The sequence below is a fragment of the Hyla sarda genome, chromosome 2 (assembly GCF_029499605.1).
Source record: "Hyla sarda isolate aHylSar1 chromosome 2, aHylSar1.hap1, whole genome shotgun sequence".
Lineage (NCBI taxonomy): Eukaryota > Metazoa > Chordata > Amphibia > Anura > Hylidae > Hyla > Hyla sarda.
This window is the reverse complement of record NC_079190.1, coordinates 288,423,535-288,438,988: the sequence shown is the minus strand read 5'-3', so window position 1 is coordinate 288,438,988 and position 15,454 is coordinate 288,423,535. Positions and strand designations below refer to the sequence as shown.

Below are 15,454 nucleotides of genomic sequence, written 5' to 3'. Positions count from 1 at the left end.
CTGTTGTTTTTTTGGCATGGCTTCGCCGATGGATTGTTGGCGGAATGGCTGACTAAAAGTTTGAGGAGCAGGAGCATCTGGAGTGACAGAAAGAGGGTATGACACACAGCTCCCTTCGGCTGAGGTAGTGGAGCCTTGGCTGGCTGAAAGAGGGAGCGGCATGCCACTGGGTGATGCAGCAGGCTGGATCACTACATCGGTGCCACGGTTCTCCCAGGCAGCTTTATGGTGGCGAAGCATATGTTGATGCAGGGCCATGGTGCCAACATTGGGACCTTTCCCATGCTTCAGCTTCTGCCGACATATCTTGCATATGTGAACCTCCTCTGGATGATTGATGAAAAACAGCCACACCGCAGAGTAGCTTATATTCCCACCAACAGTCTGCACTAATTCACTGCTACTGCCGCCGTCTCCAGGAACCCCTGTTCCACTACCTTCCGGGAAGGTAGGCTGCCGCGAAGCAGGTGGTTTCCCCCGGGCACGTTTGGCTCCAGAATTTCCTCTTCTGCCACCATGCTGACTGCCAACCATGCTACCACCTTGCTGGCTCAGCTGCTGCCTCACAGGCAACCTGCAACTCTCTTCTCCTGATGATGATGAAGCCCCTTCTGCACCCGGCTCCCAATCGGCTTCATCATCATCAACAAGTGTCTGCACGTCACTGGTGTCCTCCTCAGGTTCCTCAACAGTGTCTGCTTCAGGACCTTGAACCCTGGCAACACCACCTCCCACGTCACTCTCCTCATCACTACTTGCCCGCCTAGCGGAGGAAGCAGCAGATGTCTCCTCCATTTGTTGGCTGGGCAGTAGCTGCTGACTGCCCTCTATTAGATCGTCCTCAGTGAATAGTGGAGCTGAACCCACAGCATAAGATACTTCTGTAGGGAAGGGAACAGCATAGGACAGAGGCAATGGGACAGGGACTGCTCTCGGGCCATGCCAACTGAGGGTTGTGTCTGAGGAACCCACTGACTGTTGACTGGGGGAATCAGATGTCACTTGCTATGAAGTGGATGACCGTGTTAACCAATCGATGACAGCAGATGGTTTGCTGGTCGAGACACGACCGCTAGCTGATACCGGGAGCTCAGGCCTCTCGCTGCGACTCCTGCTGCTACTCATCCCTAGTCTGCTGCGACCTCTGCCTGAGGAATTTAGGCCTCTGCCACTCCTCTGTGCATTTCCTTGCACTTCTCTGCCTGACATACTTAGTGCGTATATGAGGGGAGTACAATACGCTTCACTACGCTTAAACAGTATGTGTCTAGAACAGCAGCAGGTATGTACTTTTGCCTGGACTTTCACAGTATCTAGGCCCTTGACAGATTAAATATAATGTATAGAGAGAGTATCAGGCCATACATATGCCCCTAATCATAAACACTAAACCTCTCGGTTTGACAGATTAACAGGTACAAAATAGTACACTACTTAGATGTACGTATGTGGTATGCATTTATGAGGGCAGAAAAATGCGCTACAGTACACTTAAAAAAGTATCTGAGTAAAAACACAAGCCGGTGAGTAGTTTTGCCTGGACTTTCACAGTATCTAGTCCCTTGACAGATTAACAGGCTTACAATAGTACACTACTTAGATGTAGGTATGTGGTATGCACTTAGGAGGGCAGAAATATGCACTACTGTACGCTTAATAAACGTATTGGAGTAAAACACCAGCTGGCAATTTCTTTTAGCTGTCCTTTTTACAGTATGTAGGCCCTTGACAGATTAACAGGCTTAAAATAGTACACTACTTAGATGTTGGTATGTGGTATGCACTTATGAGGGCAGAAATATGAGCTACTGTACGGTTAATAAACTTATTTTTATAAAACACCAGCTGGTGATTACTTTGGCCTGGGCTTTTACAGTATCTAGGCCCTTGACAGATTAACAGGTACAAAATAGTACACTACTTATTTGTACGTATGTGGTATGTAGAAAAATGCGCTACAGTACACTTAAAAAAGTATCTGAGTAAAAACACAAACCGGTGAGTAGTTTTGCCTGGACTTCCACAGTTTTTAGTCCCTTGACAGATTAATAGGTTTAAAATAGTACACTACTTAGATGTAGGTATGTGGTATGTACTTATGAGGGCAGAAAAATACACTACAGTACACTTAAATAAGTATTGGGTTAGAACACCAGCTGGTGATTACTTTTGGCTGTCCTTTCACAGTATGTAGGCCCTTGACAGATTAACAGGCACTAAATAGTACACCACTTAGATGTAGGTATGTGGTATGTACTTATGAGGGCAAAAAATGCGCTACTGTACGCTTAATAAACATATTGGAGTAAAACACAAGCTGGTGATTACTTTTGGCTGTCCTTTCACAGTATGTAGGCCCTTGACAGATTAACAGGTACAAAATAGTACACTACTTAGATGTACGTATGTGGTATGCACTTATGAGGGCAGAAAAATGCGGTACAGTACGCTTAATAAACGTATTTTTGCACAACACCAGCAGAACACAACAGTGCTGCAGCACAAAAAAGCTGTTTACTAAACACAAAATTTCACTCTGTCAAAGACTATTAGGAACGGACTGCTGGGTATTATACCGTCTACAGACTAGTACAGCAGATGATTTGTTGTGGAACAAAGACACAGAATTGCTCTGAAGAAATCTTCCTGCCTCCTCTGCTAAGGTTTATGAAGTTGAGGCAGCTTGTTGAAATGTATGAGGCAACACACAGCTATCTGCCCCTCTCTTTAATACAATGCTGAAGAAAGTAACTGGGAGGTTAATGGTTGTAGTAAAAATCCTTTTCATTGAAAAAAAAACACTGCTCCCTGTCCAACAGAACGCTGATGTTACTAGGATGTGAAACGCTGCTGGAATGAGCTTTTCTGTGTGCAGTGTGATGAATGATATGACGAGCCGCAAAATGGCTATGATTATATAGGGCTGTGACATCACAAGGGTGACTGGCTGCTGATAGGCTGCATCCTGCTTGTGATTCAGAGTCATCCCGCCTTCTTCCCTTCCCGCCTTTCCTTCCCGCCTTCCCAGCGTTCCTTGCCCCATGTACTGACATGTGGATCTGCCATTTTAGCTGCCCTGGAGCCTGGACCACAGGAAATGGAGTTTAATTAAACGATTTGCGCAACAGAATCTCGGCAATATTTGCATTCATTGTGAATCGAATATTTCATGAAATTCGTAACGAATTCGGGTTCGTCAGCTTCAATTCGCTAATCTCTAGTGCCACTGCCTAGTGTCGAGGACCTATCCTCCATTGTGGCTCAGCAGTCACAACAGTTAGCCCAACAGGCCCAGCAACTGAATCAGCTGACCACCATAATGCAGCATCTCCTCTCCGTTCAGCAGCAGCAGCAACAGCAGTAACAACAGCAGCAATCCGCTCCTGCGGCTCCTTCGGGGACAGCAACTTCCTGGCTATGCCTTTGTCCCAAGCTTCGCCTGTCTCTGCCAACCAAGTTTGAAGGGGACCCAGTGCTCTATGCATGTGGAACTCATGTCTGACCAGTTCCCGTCTGAACATGCTAAAGTGGCTTTCGTGTTGAGCCTTCTTTCCGGTAAGGCGCTGACCTGGGCTACTCCACTCTGGGACAAAGGTGATCCGGTTACGACCGATCTGCAAGCTTTCCTTTTGGAATTCCACAGTGTCTTCGAGGAGCCAGCACGTTGTTCCTCGGCTGAAACCGTGCTCCTGAACCTCCGTCAAGGGGATTCCTCTGTAGATGACTACGCGGTCCAATTCCGTACTTTAGCTTCAGAATTGGATTGGAATGATGCGGCCCTGTGTGCTACCTTCAAGAAGGGACTTTCTAGCACGGGAAAGGATACCCTAGCCACACGGGACCCACCATCTTCCCTGGCTGAATTGATTCTGCTGGCTACCCACATTGATGTGCGAGACAAGAGGAGCTCCGTCAAGAACGCAAACTTGTTCGTTCATGTCGTCTTCCCTGTTTGGCTCCGGTGTTTCAGCGGCTGCCTCTACTTACTTCTATGCCTTCTGCCGAAGAGCCTATGCAGGTGGATTGAGCTCATCTGTCTCCGCAAGAGAGGTCACGCCGGTGGGAAGAGAATCTGTGCCTGTACTGTGCCAGCCCGGAGCATTTTCACAATAACTGCCCTCTTCGGCTTCAGCAACCGGGAAATGCATGCACTTAGGGCACGTAAGGGAGGCGTCTCTAGATGTGAATACTCCCTCTCCTCGCTTATACATGCCGGTCCGGCTCTTCTCCTCTTGCGGTTTCTCATTTCTGCTTTTGTGGACTCTGGTTCAGCAGGGAACTTCATGGATGCCTCTCTGGTCCATAAATATCATCTCCCAGTCTAACAGCTCATTAAGCCTCTGTACATCTCTACTATCAATGGGGAGTGCCTGAATTCCGCGGTGAAGTATATCATTTAACCTCTGAAGATGCAAGTGGGTGCTATGCACAAGGAGTGGATCAAGTTCTATGTGCTCTCTCACTGTTCTTCCTCGGTTCTCCTTGGTCTGCCATGGCTGCAATGCCACGCCCCGGTTCTTGATTGGAGCTCCGGAGAAGTTTCTTGTTGGGGTCAGGAGAAGTTTCTTGTTGGGGTCAGGATTGTCTGAAACGCTGTCTGGTGACAATTCAACTGAAGCATCCTATTCCTTGCCCCTCTCTGCCGGGTCTGCCTACCCCGGACCATGACTTCGCTGACGTGTTTTGCGAGAAGCAAGCGGAGAGTCTTCCTCCTCATTGACCCTCATCGACCCTACTTGTCCAATTGATCTTCTGCCGGGTTCTTCACCCTCTCAGGGAAGAATCTATCCCTTGTTGGCTCCTGAGACGCAGGCCATGTCAGAATACATCAGCGAGAACCTACAGAAGGGCTTCATTCGGAAATCTACCTCTCCTGCCATAGCCGGTTTCTTCTTTGTGGAAAAAAAAAGGATGGTTCTCTCCGTCCCTACATTGATAACTGGGGACTTAATAAAATCACCATCAAGAACTGGTACTCCCTCCCACAAATCTCAGAACTATTCGATCGCCTACAGGGAACCAAGATATTCACCAAGTTGGACTTGCGAGAATCCGGGAAGGAGACAAGTGAAAGACTGCTTTTTATACCCGTGATGGGCATTATGAGTACCTTGTGATGCCGATAGGTCTCTGAAACGCCCGGCCGTTTTTCAAGAATTTGTCAACAACATTTTCCGAGATCTCCTTTACACTCACGTTGTGGTGTATCTGGATGGCATCTTGATCTTCTCGCCAAACTTGGAAGTTCATCGCACTCATGTGCGAAAGGTCCTGCGTCACCTTCAGAGCAACCACCTCTACGTCAAGCTGGAGAAATGTCTTTTCGAGAATTCGACTCTGTTGTTCTATATTGTCTCCAACCAAAGCCTTCGGATGGATCCTGACAAGCTGTCTTCGGTTCTAACCTGGCCGCGACCTTCTGGTCTGTGGGCTATTAAAAACTTTCTTGGTTTTGCCAATTATTATCGGCAGTTCATTCCGCACTTCTCCTGGTAGCTCCGATTATGGCTCTTACCAAGAAAGGTGCCAATCCCAAGTCCTGGCCACCTACAGTGGAGGAGGCTTTTTCTTGTTTGACCTGGACCTGGACAAGTCGTTCTACCTTGAAGTGGATGCCTCTTCTGTAGGAGCCGGAGCAGTTTTGACTCAGAAATCCTCCAAGGGCAAAACGGTGACTTGCGGCTTCTTCTCTAAAACATTTTCTCCTGCTGAGAGGAACTACATCATCGGTGATCAGGAACTCTTGGCCATTAAGCTCGCTCTGGAAGAATGGTGTCACTTGTTAGAGGGAGCTACTCATCCTATCAATATCTATACAGACCATAAAAATCTTCTTTACTTACAGTCTGCACAACGTGGTCACTTTTCTTTTCCCGGTTTAATTTTCCCATTCCCTTTTTCCCATTCGCATTGCCTCTCTCGAGCTTCCGATGTGGTGGGCCAGGAACCTAAAGCTTGTCATATTGTTCCTCCAGATCGATTGGTTATGGCAGCACCAGTCAATCTTCAGCAGGCTCCCCCAGGAAATACTTTTATGCCATCTTGCCTTAGGATTAAGGTGCTGACCTGGGGACATTCTTCTTTATTGGCCGGTCACCCTGGAATACGGACGTACGTTCATCTAGGAATGCTCTAGGAAGATAGTGGACCACCACATTATGGGTGTCAGGTCCGAGCATTCCTAGATGAACAGTTTCCTGGAAAGTGGATTGGTCATCGTGGGCCAGTTGAATGGTCCCCAAGGTCTCCCGATCTGACCCCCTTAGACTATTATCTTTGGGGTCATCTGAAGGCAATTGTCTATGCTGTGAAGATACGAGATGTGCAGCACCTGAAACTACGGATACTGGAAACCTGTGCTAGCATTTCTCCTGCGATGATTCTATCAGTGTGGGAAGAGTGGGAGAAGAGGGTTACATTGATAATCCAACACAATGAACACATTTTATAAGTGGTCAGAAACTTGTAAATAACTCATGGAAGAATAAAGTTACGTTAAAACTAAGCACATCATTGTTTTTCTTGTGAAATTCCCAATAAGTTTGATGTGTCACATGACCCTCTTCCTATTGAAAAAACTAAAGTTGGATTCAAAATGTCCGACTTCAAAATGGCCACCATGGTCACCACCCATCTTGAAAAGTTTCCCCCCTCACATATACTAATGTGCCACAAACAGGAAGTTAATATCACATCCCATTCCCATTTTATTAAGGTGTATCCATATAAATGGTCCACCCTGTACATTCCATGTGTATGACCATTAATACACGACAATTATTATCACATTTGTATTTTTTCTTTTTTGACCAAACTTATTATCCTACTGAGTGATATTTCCGTATTTACATATGATCTATGTATATTTTCCTTTGTGTTTTATTCTTATATTGTTTTTTGTAGGGCCATGATGATGTAATGGCCTGTGTTATATGTTTGTAAATTCTTGAAAAGTTCAATAAAAACGTTTGAACCTAACCTGGAGCGCGATGTTGCTGATTTTTTCCATACCTGCATAATTTGTGCTCGTAACAAGACTTCTTCTGGTGGGTCTCTTACAGCCTTTACCCGTCCCTGAGTTTCCGTGGACCCACATTGCTATGGATTTTATCACCGATTTGCCGTCCTCCTCCAATTGCCGTCATTTGGGTGGTCGTTTCTCTAAAATGGCTCATTTTGTACCTCTGCCTGGACTTCCTTCAGCTCCTCAGTTGGCAGATCAATTCTTCCGACATATTTTCCGCCTGCATGGTCTACCGCTTCACATCGTCTCTGACAGAGGGGTTCAGTTTGTTTCCAAGTTTTGGCGGGCCCGCTGCTCTTGCCTCAAAGAAAAATTGGACTTTTCATCAGCATACCACCCGCAAACCAACGGCCAGGTAGAGCAGGTGAACCAGGTTCTTGGAGAATATCTTCGCCATTTCGTTTCTGCCCGGGCAGGACGACTGGTTCAATCTGTTACCCTGGGCTGAGTTCTCTTACAATCATCGTGACTCTGACTCTACAAGTACCTCTCCATTCTTTATTGTTTACGGTCACTAACTTTGTCCTCCTCTACCTCTGACCACTTCTTTTGGAGTACCAGCAGTTGATATTTTGGTTCGGGACTTTCAAACTATTTGGCAGGAAACCTGGTGTTTTTTAGATTTTGCCTCCTCCCGCATGAAGTCCCAGGCTGACAAGAAGAGAAGGTCTCCACCAGTCTTTTCCCCCGGGGACAAGGTTTGGCTCTCTGTGAGGTATGTTCGTCGGAAGCAACCTAGTTACAAACTGGCCCCCGGTTCTTGGGTCCTTTTAACCTCTACAGGACGCCGGGCGCATGCATACGCCCTGCATCCCGAGTCCTTAAGGACGTGGGGCGTATGCATGCGCCCGTGGGAATTCCGTTCCCCGCCGCTAGCCGGTTGGGGACCGGACGGGAATGCCATCGCTCAGGGGGTCCTGAGACCTCCCCCCCCCCCATGTCGGCGATTGCAGAAAATCGCATGTCAATTCAGACATGCGATTTTCTATTCTGGGCTGAACGGGTCTCTGGTGACCCGATCACCCGGAAAATAGGGATGATGGGGGGGGGGGGGGGGGGGGGGTGGACGTGAATGAAAGTAAAAGTAAAGTGATCTTTACTGTGGCAACCAATAGGAAGGCCAAACTGAAACTCCCAGCATGCCCGGACAGCCAAAGGCTTTCTGGGCATGCTGGGAGTTGTAGTTTTGCAACATCTGGAGGGTCACAGTTTGGAGACCACTGTTACAGTGGTGCCCAAACGGTAGCACTCCAGATGTTGCCAAACTACCACTCTCAGCATGCCTAGACTGCCCAGGCATGCTGGGAGTTGTAGTTCTGTAACATCTGTCCCTTCAGATTTAGCAATTTTCATGAAATTTTTGAAAATTGCTGCTCTACTTTGAAGCCCTCTCATTTTTTCAAGAAGCAAAAATATGTCCATTTAATGATGCCAACATAAAGTGGACATATTGTATTTGTAAATAAAATTAAATTTATTGGGAATATCCATTTTCCTTACAAGTAGAGAGCTTAAAAGTTAGAAAATTTTTGGGATTTTCACCAAAAAAGGATACAAGTAACTCCGAAAATTTACCACCAAAATAAAGTAGAATATGTAACAAAAAAATGATCTCAAAATCAGAATATTCGTAAAAAGCGTTTTCGAGTTATTAATTCGTAAAGTGACGGTGGTCAGAATTGCGAAAAAGGGCTCAGTCCTTAAAGGGGTACTCCGGTGAAAACCTTTTTTCTTTTAAATCAACTGGTGGCAGAAAGTTAAACATATTTTTAAATTACTTCTATTAAAAAATCTTAATCCTTCCAGTACTTATTAGCTGCTGAATTGTACAGAGGAAATTCCTTTCTTTTTGGAACACTGACATCACGAGCACAGTGCTCTCTGCTGACATCTCTGTCCATTTTAGCAACCATGCATAGCAGATGCATAGCAGATGTATGCTAAGGGCAGCATGGTGGCTCAGTGGTTAGCACTGCTGCCTTGCAGTGCTGGGGACTTGGGTTCAAATCCCACTAAGGACAACAATAAATAAAGCGTTTTTATTATAATAACGTCAGCAGAGAGAACTGTGGTCGTGATGTCATCAGAGAGCATTCCAAAAAGAAAAGAATTTCCTCTGTAGTATTCAGCAGCTAATAAGTACAGGAAGGATTAAGATTTTTTTAATAGACGTAATTTACAAATATGTTTAACTTTCTGCCACCAGTTGATTTAAAAGAAAAAAGGTTTTCACCGGAGTACCCCTTTAAGGTGAAAAAGGGCTGCGTCCTTAAGGGGTTAAAGTTCTATGCCGCAGTAATCCGATTGCGTACAAGTTACATCTTCCTCCTTCTCTGCGCATCCCGAACTCCTTCCACGTCTCCTCAAGCCGTTGGTCCTTAACCGGTTCTCTCAGAAGTATATCTCTCCTACCCCTGTTACCGGGGCCTCTGATGTGTTTGAAGTTCAAGAGATTCTCGCCACTGAGACCATCAGGGGGAAAAGGTACTTCCTGGTTGATTGGAAGGGTCTTGGTCCTGAGGAGAGGTCCTGGAAACCTGAGGAGAACATCTTAGACCGGGATCTGGTGCTCAGGTTTCTCCGGCCTTAAAAAGAGGGGGAGACCTAAGGGGGTGGGGGGTACTGTTAGGAGTTGCACCGCAGTCAGACATGCTGGCCGCGAACGCACTCCTTCTCCACTGCCCGGCGCAGTTTGCACAGTGATTCGCATCCCATGATGCAATCGCACCCAGCCCACTGCTCATTACCTTACCCGTCATCCCTGTGTCTCCTCTGTTCTTCCTGCTTGCTGGCCTTCCTGCTTCCCCACCTCCTAGGGCACATGCACGCCGGCACTATGAAATTTAAAGGGCCAGTACAGACTTAATTGGTTCTTGCTGCTCCATGACCCTATAAATATAAGCACTTCCTTTTGACCCTTGACAGATCTTTGTGCCATTTCAGCCTTAGAGAAAGCATACAGTTTGCGTCTTCCCTTGCCATGTATCTGACCCGATTGCTACGTATCCAGACCTTGCTCCTGTGCCGCCTGCCTTCTGAGCTCTTGCTACGTGACCTGACCTTGCTACAGTGCCACCAGCCCTGACCTCCTGCCTGTCCTGACTTCGAGTTGCCTTATCCTTCCTGTGCCACATTACACCTCGGCTGCCTGTGTGGATGAGTCGTATCAGGGGTAGCGACCTGGGTGCAGCCTGCTGCAGCAAGTACATCTCGCTTTGCGGCGGGCTCTGTGAAGACCAGAGCCACCTTAGACTCCGCTACCTGGTACGGCCAACGCCATCATCTACACAGGCTCAGGGGATCCACTTCACCTCTGCCGTGGTTGCTTTGAAAGGGGGGATGGTGCTTGAAATCATTGTCTTCTATTGTTAACCATTGTTATCTCCAAGAAAACACATGCAGCCATCATTGTTTTGCATCAAAAGTGCTTTTAAAACAAAAATATTGTTAGTTTGCCCTTATGTTATGTCAAGCCTAGCTCTTCTGTGCAGCCTGCTCTCTCTAGGTTCAGCATGGATAACAGTGGAAATGGCTCTACACGACACAGAGTTGAAAACAGGTAAATGACAGTTACTCTGTCATATCAGCTACTGAAACGCTGGACCAGTCATTGTGGAGTTCTGTCTGCATTCTCCCTTGGTGGCTATTTTAACTCTGCACTCTGGTTTTGGTTTGCTCATGATTGCGGCTCATAGCCTTACCAGTGTTTGCATCTTGTTTGCCTGACCTTTAGCTTGTTAACTGACTTTGCTCTTGATTTCTTTGATTTTAACCTCTTAAGGACGCAGGGCATACCTGTACGCCCTGTACCCCATCCCGGTATATATAATATCATACCAGGTCGGTCCCGGTTGCTAATGAAAGCCGGGACCCTGGGCTAATAGTATGCGGCATCGGTCATAGTGCCGCTTGCTATGAACCCTTTAAATGCGGCATTCAAAGTTAATCGGCGCGTCTAAAGTAACAAAAATACACTCCCGGCAGCTCAGTCGGGCTGATTGGGACCATTGCGGTGAGAACGCGACGTCCCGATCAGCTAGACCGCGAGCCTTACCAGCCTCCGTCGCATCTGATCGGCGATTGATTGCTCCAAGCCTGAAATCCAGGCTTGAGCAATTGACCGCCGATAACACTGATCATTGCCGTGTTAATGCACGGCAATGATCTGTGTAGCAGATCAGTGTGTGCAGTGTTATAGCCACTAGAGGGGGCTATAACACTGCAAAAAAAAAAAGTGTGAAAAAAAAGTTAATAAAGATCATTTAACGCCTACCCTAATAAAAGTAAGAATCACCCCCCCCCCTTTTCCCATTTAAAAAAAACACTGTGTAAATAAAAATAAAAATAAACATATGTGGTATCGCCGTGTGCGGAAATGTCCAAACTATAAAAATATATCATTAATTAAACCGCACGGTCAATGGCATACACGCAAAAAAATTCAAAAGTCCAAAATAGCGTATTTTTTGTCACTTTTTATAACATTAAAAAAATTATAAAAAGCGATCAAAAAGTCCAATCAATACAAAAATGGTACCGATAAAAACCAGATCACGGCACTAAAAATTAGCGCTCAATTTTAAACATATAAATTTTCCTGCATGTAGTTATGATTTTTTTCAGTAATACAAAATCAAACCTATATAAGTAGCGTATCTTTTTAACCATATGGACCTACAGAAAAAAAGATAAGGTACCATTTTTACCGGAAAATGCACTGCGTAGAAGCAACCAAAATTTACAGAATGGCATTTTTTCTTGAATTTTGTTGGACAATTAATTTTTTTTCCGTTTCGCCGTGGATATTTGGGTAAAAGGACTAATGTCACTGCAAAGTAGAATTGGTGGCGCAAAAAATAAGCCATAATATGGAATTTTAGGTGCAAAATTGAAAGTGTTATGATTTTTAGAAGGTGATGAGGAAAAAATTAAAATGCAAAAACGGAAAAACCCTGAGTCCTTTAGGGGTTAAAACGGTGCTGCCCTATAGATTTGAAATATTTCTATCCTGACTTTGCTCTGTGTTTCTGTCTGTGTTCCCGCAATCATATATCAAGATAGATAGCTAAAGTCAAAGGTTATTCAAGATTTTTAGGAATGGGGTACGTCTCTAACAAGTCTTTAAGGGTGTATGACAACCCTAACAGAAATTGACACCATAATACAGGGTCTTTCCACTTAGAGGCTATGCACCATTTGTGGAACTTTGCACAGTATTCCTCTAGCGGCCTACATCCCTGTCCACTATGGACATTAATGGAGGAGGCTTGGCGTGACATCACTAGAGGCGTGCCCGTGACGTCAGGTCCCCGGCACAGAATGCCGGGGGCTTCACCGAGATCGCGGGGGCTCCCCAGCAGCGGGACCCCTGCGATCATACATCTTATCCTCTATACTTTGGATAGGGGATATGATGTATAAAGCCGGAATACCCCTTTAACTCCGGTGCTGAGTAGTGCCGTGTAGCAAAGAAATCACTATGTCCACTGAACCTGACGGTAACGGCCTTAAGCGGAAATAAAACTTGCAGCTTTCCTTAATATCGACAAAAGATTTTCTATTGCTAGATAACTGGTCAGGGAATTTAACAGGAGGTTCAGGCGGAGTGACTACCAGTACCAGAGGGGCATGGACTTGAATGGTCTCTTGCTGATCAACCTTTTCAGCTATTTCCATCTGCTCCATAAACTCCACAGTGACTGGCCCAGCGCTCCTGCAGCTGATAGGACAGAGGAGCTGTCATTCAACTGTGTGCAACTCTGTTTAGTGCAGAAACATTACCACGGTGAGGCATGATGCTGCTAAACCAAAAGAGAGCAGACTACACAAAAGATCTGGGCTAGATTGACACCCTAAATAAACAATTTAACGAACCATCAAGAACTTCAAGGAGAGAGATTCAATTGATGAGAAGAAGGCCTCAGGACACCTAATAAAATCTAGTAAGAGTCAGAACCCTCTTCTAAAGAGGATTTAGTTACAGGATCGGGACAGACTGATATTCTGCAGGGAGTAGGTGGATTGTACTCAGAAAACTAGGGTAAAGTAATTTTCTATGATGGGACATCTAGAAAAATGATTGTCTGAAGAAGAAAAGGTAAGCACTACCATGAGTTCTCTGTCATGCTGATAGTTAAGCATCAGGAGACCATTCATGTGTTGGGTTGCTTTTCATCCAACGTAGTGGGCTCACTCTGGGGGTACTCTGGTGAAAAACCTTTTTTTCATATCAACTGAGTAAAAGATCTAAAAACACTGAAGCAGCAAATTTTGTAATAACCATCACATTTGCGTCAATCTCAACTGTATACAGATCATTATGCGATATATACAAAGCAATAAATATAAAAAGATATATCTGTCATCAAGACTCCTTTAAACAAAATGGCTTTGGAGAATTGACAGTCTACTCCAGAAACATAGGAAAGTAATGGGTTGTCGACAAAAGGCCCGCCTTTTTACGTGGACCATGTTAACAGGACACCAATCAGCCTAAATAGAAGAATTTAAATGACCACACAAGTGATTCTTCTAAAGGCTCAGCAAACAAACTAAGATCAGCAAGATCTCCCGTCGGCCTGTGGAAAAGGGCCCTAAGGGGCCACCACTGTGTTATGTTTCAAGGTAAGGTAAGATTGTAATTTTTGCACCTTTCCATTTTTCTGTGCTTGAGAAAACTGCTTTATATGTAATAGACCTCCTAAAAATGACTGACAACTGTAAATATGTTCTAATGTGTATAAAAATGCTGTGAAAATAAACCAACACATATAGAAAAGCAAATCATGTCTACCTGTCATGGAAACATCCTGTCTTCTACAGTACTTAATCACTTACTGTACTCGCTGGTCATCCTTCTCCCTTAGCTGTGTGTCTCTCTGCAGAACTTGAGTTATCACTTTTTGCTCCTCTCCTGTCAAAAAACTGAGATCCAGAAGGTCCCCACTGTCATCCATTCTTTGCCCACATTGGTCACAGCAGCAGGAAGAGGCACAAGTCAATCACACCAGCTGAATGACCATGGGTGATATGATGTCTACCTAAGTGGCACCTAGAGAGGCACATAAAAAAAGCTTGAAGATATCTTGAAGTGTACATGAGACATGGCAGCAATAAGCAAAATGTTAAAAACAGTGACAGACTACACACTATGGGGGAGTATACTAGTTGCAGCTGCTTGGTGGTGTATGTACAGGATGTATGTTTAATAGCTAATACCACAAGCCTTGAATAAGGAAGTGATGAACTATGGTCTGGCAAGTGAAAGGTTGCAGAAAAATCATTGCTGGCACCACCAAAACCATTTTTGAACCAAATTTTTTAAATAATGACTTGGAATATTGAAGGCATCCTTTTTATATGATATTTAGATTTATTTTACATACAGTCATGGCCGTAAATGTTGGCACCCCTGAAATTTTTCTAGATAATGAAGTATTTCTCACAGAAAAGGATTGCAGTAACACATGTTTTGTTATACACATGTTTATTCCCTTTGTGTGCATTGGAACTAAACCAAAAAAGGGAGGAAAAAAAGAAAATTGGAGATACTGTCACACTAAACTCCAAAAATGGGCTGGACAAAATTATTGGCACCCTTAACTTAATATTTGGTTGCACACCCTTTGGAAAAAATAACTGAAATCAGTCGCTTCCTATAACCATCAATAAGCTTCTTACACCTGTCAGCCAGAATGTTGGACCACTTTACCTTTGCCAACTGCTCCAGGTCTCTCTTATTGGAAGGGCAACTTTTCCCAACATCAGGTGTTGAATGGGATTTAGATCTGGACTCATTGCTGGCCACTTCAGAACTCTCCAGCGCTTTGTTGCCATCCATTTCTGGGTGCTTTATGACGTATGTTTGGGGTCATTGTCCTGCTGGAAGACGCAAGATCTCGGATGCAAACCCAGCTTTCTGACACTGGGCTGTACAGTGCGACCCAAAATCCGTTGGCAATTCTCAGATTTCATGATGCCTTGCACACATTCAAAGCACCCAGTGCCAGAGGCAGCAAAGCAACCCCAAAACTTAATTGAACCTCCACCATATTTCACTGTAGGTACTGTGTTCTTTTCTTTGTAGGCCTCATTCTTTTTTCAGTAAACACTAGAATGATGTGCCTTACCAAAAAGCTCTATCTTGGTCTCATCTGTCCACAAGACATTTTCCCAGAAGGATTTTGGCTTTCTCAAGTTAATTTTGGCAAGATGTAGTCTTGCTTTTTTCTGTCTCTGTGTCAGCAGTGGGGTCCTCCTGGGTCTCCTGCCATAGTATTTCATTTCATTTAAATGTCGACGGATAGTTTGCGCTGACACTGATGCTCCCTGAGCCTGCAGGACAGCTTGAATATCTTTGGAACTTGTTTGGGGCTGCTTATCCACCATCCGGACTATCCTGCATTGACACCTTTCATAAATTTTTCTCTT

General features: G+C 45.0%; 1 protein-coding gene across 2 annotated transcripts in view; it reads right to left on the bottom strand.

Moving 5' to 3' along the window:
- SYTL1 (synaptotagmin like 1) overlaps positions 1-14,075 on the bottom strand; it is a 67,991-nt gene extending 53,916 nt beyond the window's left edge. For both annotated transcript variants that reach the window (XM_056557391.1, XM_056557393.1), the window contains exon 1: positions 13,862-14,075. In XM_056557391.1, coding sequence (XP_056413366.1) covers positions 13,862-13,980 — 119 coding nt within the window. In that variant the 5' untranslated portion in view covers positions 13,981-14,075. The remainder of the gene's footprint in view (positions 1-13,861) is intronic.
- Positions 14,076-15,454: the final 1,379 nt, after the last annotated feature.